The sequence below is a fragment of the Neltuma alba genome, unplaced genomic scaffold (assembly GCF_004799145.2).
Source record: "Neltuma alba isolate B1F8T4 unplaced genomic scaffold, ASM479914v2 tig00012511_pilon, whole genome shotgun sequence".
Classification (NCBI taxonomy): Eukaryota; Viridiplantae; Streptophyta; class Magnoliopsida; order Fabales; family Fabaceae; genus Neltuma; species Neltuma alba.
In genome coordinates this window covers 88,689-98,042 of record NW_021636978.1, presented here as the reverse complement: position 1 = coordinate 98,042, position 9,354 = coordinate 88,689, and the positions used below count along the sequence as shown (strand labels likewise).

General features: G+C 37.0%; 1 protein-coding gene and 1 pseudogene across 1 annotated transcript; one reads left to right on the top strand and one right to left on the bottom strand.

Annotated features, from left to right (window-relative positions):
• Positions 1 to 322: 322 nt before the first annotated feature.
• LOC114727868 (clathrin light chain 2-like) lies at positions 323 to 2,769 on the top strand (annotated as a pseudogene).
• An 8-nt stretch (positions 2,770 to 2,777) lies between these two features.
• Positions 2,778 to 8,371, bottom strand: LOC114727869 (putative serine/threonine-protein kinase). Its single transcript, XM_028914640.1, has 6 exons — positions 7,914 to 8,371; positions 6,696 to 6,799; positions 6,329 to 6,539; positions 5,735 to 5,972; positions 4,906 to 5,056; positions 2,778 to 3,382 (listed from the first exon to the last, which is right to left on the bottom strand). The coding sequence occupies exons 1-6, from the start codon at positions 7,999 to 8,001 to the stop codon at positions 3,020 to 3,022; spliced, it is 1,155 nt and encodes a 384-aa protein (XP_028770473.1). The 5' UTR covers positions 8,002 to 8,371; the 3' UTR covers positions 2,778 to 3,019.
• Positions 8,372 to 9,354: the final 983 nt, after the last annotated feature.

Genomic DNA, 9,354 nt, shown 5'->3' with positions numbered 1-9,354 from the left:
GAATTAGATTGTTTTCAATAGAAGAACATCTATACTTTAGCAAACAAAAAAAAATCCTAGTCTAGTTTAATTACGAATTGGGGTTATTGTAGTTGGGGGGAGGTTAATTTGCAAAAAACAGTTATAACTTACCCCTTTTTAAAAAGAAGACACGTGTCATGCTTTCCGGAACTAAAGTGGTATCAGGTACACTCAGCTTCACAGTAGTAATTTATAGCGTGTCGCTCTATTAGTCGCTTATTGTACGATAATTTACTTGGTTGCCGTCTATTGATCATGGAAAGTGAGTGGGATCGGTGTGGAACCTTAGCAGACTTGGCCGCTAGATCCTCGTGGACCCTTAAACTCGGATTGTAACGCCATCTCACCAGATTCTTCTCCAAGGGCGAGTCAATCATTTTGCTTGTACGGTCCGCATCGTTAGTCTGGCCATTCCATGTCATCCTTTGGCAGTCCCAACCGGCCGTTCGACGGCGACGGCCTTGGCGTCGACGGCTATGATGTTCGGCTCCAATCTCAGCGCTTTGAAACTCTCTCCAACTTCGATGCTGACTCAGTGAAGGATTCGGCCGGCGACTCGTCTCCGGTTTTCGGAAGCCATCAGTCATACAGTGAAGGAGATTATGTGTTTTCGTCTCAGCCGGTTCCGGAGACTCCATCCCCGTCGTCCATACGCTCTAACGCGAGGGAAGACACTGCGTTCTCGCCGGAGCATGATGGGAAGGGTCTTGAGGGAGAATATGGTGCCACCGGTGGTCCGGTCTTGCCACCTCCGGTGGATTTGGAACCAGAAGAAGGCTTTGCTCTAAGGGAATGGCGAAGGTAAACTCTACTGGCCATAATCGCTGTTTTCTGCTTTTCGGTTTTCTTCAAGGTTTTAAGTTTATAGAATGTTAGGTTTAATTGAATTGCTGCCTGTCTGCGTCTGAAGTTTTTGCATATGTTGATGATGATCATGAATGTGTGAGTGAGCAGACAGAACGCTATTCAACTGGAAGAGAAGGAGAAGAAGGAGAAAGAGATGCGGAGACAGATTATAGAAGAAGCAGAGGCGTACAAAATTGAGTTTTACAGGAAGCGCGAGCTGAATGTCGAGAATAAGAAAGCGTCCAATAGGGAAAAAGAGAAGGTAAATCAAATTGTGATGTTTTCTATGTATAAGACCAAGTTCTCTGTTTTCCTCCCTGTTGCTGTTAAGGTTGATATTTATAATAGTTCTTGCAACATTTCTGTATCATGTTCTACCCCATCTTAGCTTGTAAATTGTAATAATAGAGGGCGAGGAATTGAATGGAATCTTCTTTTCAGATAGAAGTATTCAGAGTTCACGTGGGAGAGGTCTTATAAAGACGACATAGAAGACCCTATTTATAAATTATAGTGATAAATTGCTCTTTTTGTCCATTCCAATATTCCATTACGGAATTCCAACCGGAATTACGAACAGGACGAAAGTAATAGAGGCAGATTTGTTTCCCTCCTTATTTGCGCTGGAGCTTTTGCAGTTGAAGGTCCCATAGCGGTTAAGAGGGGCTTCCTGGCCAGAATGGGGCGAATTAGGTGGTTAAGGAGTATGGTAGATTACAAATTAGGCTGTAGAACTCTTGGTAGACTAGATTGTGTGCAGGAAACTAAGAAGTTCAATTTAGGAACGCAAATAGGATGTTACGTTTAAATTTTTAATTTTTGAGTATGAACATAAATCTTCTGGTAAAAAAAGAAAAAAAAGAATATGAACATAAATCCAAGATGGTCTTACTTTTAGGTTTTGGTCTCGTTAATAATAATTATGTTTTGGTATAATCAGCTTGGATAAGATTGAGACTTCACAAATATGCACACTTTTTAAATTCATCATGTTAAATTTTCAGTTTTATGATGGCATCTTTGTATCACGGAACGGTCTTGTGCAGCCATAGCTGCTGTCAATGATTGTAAAGTTTCCCGTCCCCTAATAAGAGGTCACTTAGCATATTTCTTTTGAATGTTATACCAGTGCCTGAAATTATGTACTGGATTTAATCTAGCAGTTATTTTTGGAAAGCCACAAGAAGTTTCAGGCGGAAGCTGAGAAAACTATTGGAAAGCAATCGGTGAACTTATTCCCAATGAAGTGCCGACAATAGAGAAAAGAGGGAAAAAGATAAAGAGAAGAAGCCTTCCATTGTTGTAATCCAGGGGCCGAAACCTGGGAAGCCAACTGACCTTTCAAGAATGCGACATATACTGCTAAAGCTCAAGCATAATCCTCCTCTTCACATGAAGCCTAAGCCACCTCCATCATCTGAACCAAAAAAGGACGCTAATACCGGGCCCACTGACGGGGTTAGCACAAGTACTTCTACCCCCAAGCCGCCAGCGGTGGCAACTCAGGAGCCGGTTGCTGCAGCTTGAAGGGCCGCTATTTTCTCCTTTTCCATGTGAAAACCAGCTTCTGTGAACATCATAACTTAGTCGCATGGTGGTATTATATGTACAAAGTATCTTTACTTTAAAGTTGCAGGTTGCTTGATGTAGCTTTATGCAGCCCATTGTCAGAAAATAGTTTTAGGCTGTGATCCGTTGCTGTGGCCTGCAAACAGGCATATTATTAATGCCGCTGTTTTGGCGTTGGTTGAAATTGGGATAGTGTCTTGATAAGGAGTTAAACTCGGAATCATCTTGTTTATTTGCGACCCAGATTATGCTAAACCTATTTATGGGCTTGACGTAGCATGGTATGGTTTGCCGGTTGTCTGCACACAGGTCAATTAAGGCTATCATTGGTCATTAGCGTGCAAATGAATTGAATATTATGTATTATACAAAAAGTGTATATGTACACAGGCCAACTGGAAATTGTACTCCTTATTCGTTTCCCATGCTCTCATCGACCCCTTCGGATTGAAAGAACTCTGGTGTACTAATACAAATGATCCTATGAGCAGGAAAAAATAAAGGAGAGTAATAAAGTAAAATATTTACAGGCTACATGCAATGTTGCCCACCCAACATCCTTCAATATGAAGCAAACAATCAATTACCTAGGAAGAATCTGTGTATCCAAATCAGCACCACTATAATGGCTTGATGTCATGTAGGGATTTTTGGAACTTCTGTACTTGTTTATTTGAGAAGACGATGTCTGATTTAACGAATAATTGCCATACTCTTTCGAGCTATTCCATCTATAAACTCCAGGTTCGGTCAGTGCCTTCTCATTCAAATGCACATCCTTGGTGAGCATTTTTATTACTTGCTTCATGGTGGGCCTGTGTTGTGCGGATGCTTGGGTACAGAACAGAGCAACCTTAATGAAACGCAACACCTGCGTCTCATCGTATGCAGTTAGTTCGGGATCTACAATATCCAGAAGCCTGCCTTCTTCTCTCAGCTTCCAAGCCTGCTCATAAAAGCATATTCGAGTGAGCAGACACAGATATATAGTTGCTTCCAATCTGACTAGAATAATATTGCAGCTTTTCATTGCATTCACAGTCATATGTTTCTTTATTACAACAACGACCTCAGTAAATTATTTATTAAAAGATCTTGATTAATGACTTCTTGAAGTGTCCTTTTGGTCTTTTTCAACATCTTTTCACAGGGCTAAAGATTATCTACCCACCTCTCCTCAATGGCACCCCCTTTCTTCGCACATTATCAAATCATTTTAATCGATTTTCTACTATTTTTTCCCACATGGATGCCACATCGACTTACCCTCTTGTATGATCAGTCATATGTTCTTTTTTACCAAAGGAAAAAAAAAATCATTTCTCTCGCCTCAATCATATGCTTTTGAAGTCCATTGTGTAAAAGAAGCCTCAAAATTTAAATCTCCAACTGTAATAGATGTCCTGTCAGATTAACAAAGTCTATCTACCAAGTTCTTTTAAACTCAATGGCAAACCAATGAGGGAACAGCACATATCTTCCAAAAGAGCACCAATGACAACAGTTTACAGTGCCTTTTGGTTGGAAAGCAATGTAATCAAAAGAGATAAACACATCATTCTTCAAATTTTACTAAATCTTCACAAGGTATGAGTTTGGACATTGAGCGTTCAGTATCTAAAATCAAAATTGCTGTTCTTTAACAATTGAACAGACATGCTGACAACGGCTTATTTTAGTCATTGATATCAGTAATATAGCAGTCATATTGACAGTTAGATACAGCAGAGTCACTTTGACATTCATATATTAACAATCTCCCCAGTATATTTGAAGTCCGAGAGACATAAAGTGATGCTAAATCCAGCTGAGGAACCAGTAGATGAGTCAGATATCAGATCAAGCTTCTTGTTCTTGAAGACTAAAAAGCAATGAAATGGGAAAAAACTGAATAGTCATTTGTTGTAACATTGCATGCACAGAAAAAAGCAATATTGTTACCAGAACCCCCCCCCCCCAAAAAATTTTTTTTTTTTTTTTTTTCAAGAGCTGTCTTTTGAAGTAGTTGGCAATCCAGCATGGTTCTAGGCTGTCAAGATCTAGATTTAAATCTTAAAATCTTGTGATCTCAATCCTAGGGGAATAAAAATATAAATCTTCTTCAAATTAATAGGATATTAAGTTAAATCTCATGAAATTATGGGCGTAAAATTCTATATATATAATTTGTTTATGCAAGTTACAGGTAACTCGGGCAGCATAACACTTATTTGTGATAGCTGACTCGAGTACATGTATAATTTATACTCATTTAATTATATTTCATTTTCATTTCATTGCTTTGATCTTTTAAATCCATGATCGATCCTAGCAAAGATCTTCATCTTGACAACCTTGGAAAACCTAGCAAAACTTCATATAGACTGTGACTTTATTTCTCTTATTATGTCTGTGTCTCTGATCATTAGAAAAGCTATGACAAAATCCTAGCATGTGTTAGCTAATTGATACTTGAGTTTAGAAAGATACCCATTCCACTAGAACCAAGAGATTATCTCCAAATGCGGCTTTACTGCTACTTTTACCACTGATTATTTCAAGCATGAGAATCCCGAAACTGTACACATCAGCCTTCTTTGTAAGTTGTCCTAGAAGTGCATATTCTGGCGCTAGATATCCCCTGCAAATAACGGAGAAAAAAGGGTAAACATGGTTCATATGTTGAGACCAAATCTAGTTAACTGCCAAGAACCCATTCTGTAACAATATTGACGAATTTGTAGTACTAGGGCAAGGCTGAAGGCAGTTTGTAATCTTTGGTCTTTCAACTTCACAGGTGCTAATTTAGCCTCAAGGAGGCTATAAATAGTTACTTGAAATCAGAAACTTCTTTTGTTTCTCCATTATCCTTCTATCCTTCGCTTACTCAAACATTGCATTTCAACAAATATTAACACGTAATAATTTACGTGGTAATAATATGCGATGAAAAACTAAATGACTCATCAAAAAGATAGTAACAATCGAAATAGCAAATATAAGTGCATGCCAAGAACACCAATCCAATGGCCACCTCATGCCACATGAGTGAGAGGAATAGATTTTAAGGCAGTATAGGTCTTCGTATTGTCCAGAGAAAATTCACAAGAAACACCAAATTTTGAGCCCCTTGTATTTTTTTTTTTCAATTAACAATAGATAATTATATATCATTAGATGCATATTCGAATGGCTTTACAGAAGATTTAAACAAGTAAGAAGAGAAGAAACAGGCTTTCTTAAGAAATTCAAAAGGTGCAACTTAGGCAACAGTCATATAGAACGATATTCATAATGTAAATTGTGCATTGTTACTTACACCGTTCCTGCCACTCGAGTACTAACATGAGTGACATCGTCAGGAAAAAGCTTTGCGAGGCCAAAATCCCCTATTTTAGGATTAAAGTTCCCATCAAGCAGTATGTTGCTAGCCTTGATATCTCTGTGAACAATGCTTGGTTGAGCCTCTTCATGAAGAAATTCAAGACCATAAGCTGTACCACAGCAGATAGCAGCCCTCTTTGGCCAATCCAGAGCAACACATCTGCTCTTGGAACCTATAAAAGGTTTGATGTTTATTAGAGCATCCCAATTCATGGAAAAGCCTACATCGAGCTTTTAATCAATAGCCTTCATCCCTCCAACTCAGAGAGAGTTTTAATGTTAAGCTTGAAAGAATGACAGATTACATCACATTTTGACTATATTCTGTGCTCCGAAAGCCAGAAGTAACCAATACAAAGGAAAATGGAAAAGTGAATCTGATTCAAACAGGTAAGTTCCACTTTTGGAAGTACTAAAAATTTCAATAACATGTAAAACAAACTTGTTTCCAAAATCAAAAGGTTGAATATCTATCCAGTTCAGACAAGACTCACTTCCATATACTTAATTGGATTGTTCTGGTACTTACGAAGCAAAGAACTTGCAAGGCTATTGTTTTCCAAAAACTCATACACCAACAACCGATGGTGGCCCTCAACACAGCAGCCAATAAGTTGCACAAGGTTTGGATGCTGTATCTTTGATATAATTTCAGTTTCTGTCATAAATTCCTTTGTTCCTTGTTTAGACTCTACAGACAGAGACTTGATAGCAACTTGAGTACCATCTCTTAATACACCCTGAAAATATCAATGAGAAGGAAACCCAAAAAAAAAAAAAAAAAAAATTACTCAAACTAACAAGAGAATATAGTGATACACTGTACACCACGTTTGAAAGCCAACATAGGCGTTAATACAAGAACAAGAAAATCTCCCGATAGTAATCTATCCTACCTTGTAGACAACTCCATAACCTCCTCCACCAATTCTGGTAGATGGATGAAAATCTCCTGTGGCTGATCTCATTGAATTGTAACTAAAAGTTTTAGTTGCAATCACTGTCATCAACAAAGCCCAAAAAACACACATAAAAAGTTGCAGAAGGCTGAATTTTTGAAATAGGGAACATCAATGAAGAAAGGCATAAATGTATTTGTGGGTAGAACACAATCCAACTAACAAATGTATCAGTAGACATTAGACGAAGTCAAGTATCAACGGGCACAGAGATGCCTGCATAGCTCCCACTCTAATTCGCGGACTGATTGAATGAGAGACAATATAAATATAATGATAGCAAAGAAGGAGTAAACCCAAATGGCCTAGAGGGTGAGCTACGCATCTTTACTAGCATATCAGTGTTAATGTTACATTTTGAATAGGATATTGAATTTGATTACCTCCCACCAATTACTGAATTAAGTTATTCAAGAGAGTTAGTAGCAATGTATTAAACGAAGTTACCTTAATGTCCTCTAGCATAGTTGGGTTTTTTTTTTTGGGTACAATAGTAGCAAACACATTATTTAATGTCACGGCATAATCTAAACTCTAATCCTCTGCAATCATGCATTTGCGAAGAAAGTAACAAAAAAAGTGAGACTGTGTATAATCTACTTTCTATCTTTACACCCATTTCCTTTTTCCTTTTTATTTTTCTCCAACTGCATTATATGCGTCAGTTTGTGAATATAGAAGATCTGGATTCTTTTAATTTCCAAAAGGCAGGAAAAAAATCGAACAACTCGTTTACACCGAATAAGTTTTCCTACGTGTCTGTAGCATCATTCAAGTAAACGAAGTTAATTATATAGTTTAAGTTAGCTCCAATAACATCTGAGTTTCCATCTGTACCAAAAATCCGTCAATTAAACGCAGGAATTCTAGTCATTGTCCCATCCGGGTAGTGAGATGTGATAGAAAGAGATTATAGAATCATATTCAACTAAAGGAATTCACAATTTTACAGACCAAGTGATCGAATACATTTCGCTGCTACTGGATAGATAATCTTTGACAGTAGCAAAATTTATTTGCATCAGAAACACAGATAAGAGATGTATTGTATCATCATGCAAGAAAGAGGAAGTAAAATCATCAAAATCACAGGATCACTTGTTGATTCAGACAATTTATCATCAGACAGATCAAAACCTTCACGATTGTCCGTACCTTGTTCATCTGACTGGCCAGCAGCTTCATTCTTCCCTTTACAACAATTCAAGGCACCGAAGCAATTGCCAACCATAGCTATATACATCCAAATTGTAATCCCTGTACAGCCACTAAATCCTCTAACAACTTTTGTTCATCAAATTTAACACATTCAACCACCACGATGATGGGAAAAGAAGAGAAGAGTCCAATTCAAAGTGAAAAGAGCATGATCTTCCCAACATTGATGAATGATCGTAAAACCTCAAACTCTACGGTAAATCTTCGAAAGCTGGGGGTATAAAACACAGGGAAATCACGAAAGGTATGGTTTTTCCCATCAAACAGAAGAAAGTTACGAAACCCTTGATAATTTAACTGAGATAGAAGAACCAGATGATTGGAAGAACCGCCTGAGTCCACATATATATGGGCCACAAAAATGGAAAACGAAGCTGGCAAGTCAACCGGTCAAGGAAGTTAGTAATGTCTCAAAAAGAAGAGGTCATCAGGCAAAAGAGGACTCGGTAAGGAAAGGCAAACTGTGAAAGCGACTGAACTACTGAAGTTCTCTTTTCTCTTTGCTCGCCGTTGTGAGTGTAGGACAGAAAGGGAAAAAACATCACTTGTTTACATCCCATCCCGATGAGAAGAGCAGACATTTTCTTACATGGAAACCACACCAAGACAAAATCATTCAGAGAGAGATTGCGTTGACTCTGGATAATCTTTCTTTTGTCGGCTTTACCCAAAAAACAATGCAATGATAATATATTATCTTTAGTGCTTAATATACGAACTCGATTAATTTTTATTTTAATTTTAAATATAAAAATATAATCTTTGTTTTTTATATTTATATGTTTTTTAAGATAGTTTCTATAATAATAGTAATTTTAATCAATATATTTGATTAGCAATGGTATTTTAAAAAAGATAATACCTATTTATTATAAATAACAAATTTAACTAATTTTTTTAATCTACTCAAATTAATCAACTAGTTTTTATATTAAATATGGAGATGGTATAATATAATTAAATAAAATCACTAATATCCTATTCAATGCAGCAAGATGGAAGAGAAAGGAAAAACATAATTCTCTCATTACACATATCATCCCTTGTTTTAGGACATTCATCACTCAATCCTCTTTTAAGTAGTGGGGAATAGGGATGAAGATTCAATTATAAACATATGTGGGAAAAATAGCGTTCATGATCCCGCTTATTACGGGACAAATTTAACACGACAATGTCAACTTTTTTTCTTCCAAGTGTGTGTATATATAGATACTACTTTCGGTTTTAATTATAAGAGCTAGTTGACTAATTTGATGAGATTAAGGAAAGAAGTTAAGTTAGTTATTTATAATAAATATGTAGTGGCTTTCCTAAAATATTCTTACTAATTAAGTGTATTGGCTAGAATTACCATTGTTAGAAAGACTACTTTAGA

Excerpts from the sequence above, each read along its gene's own strand:
- LOC114727869 (XM_028914640.1), bottom strand. The coding sequence starts at position 8,001 with ATGTATATAGCTATGGTTGGCAATTGCTTCGGTGCCTTGAATTGTTGT. Across the intron at positions 6,800-7,913 it reads TGGCCAGTCAGATGAACAAG|TGATTGCAACTAAAACTTTT; the intron begins GTACGGACAATC and ends TGTTGATGACAG. Across the intron at positions 6,540-6,695 it reads GTTATGGAGTTGTCTACAAG|GGTGTATTAAGAGATGGTAC; the intron begins GTAGGATAGATT and ends TGATATTTTCAG.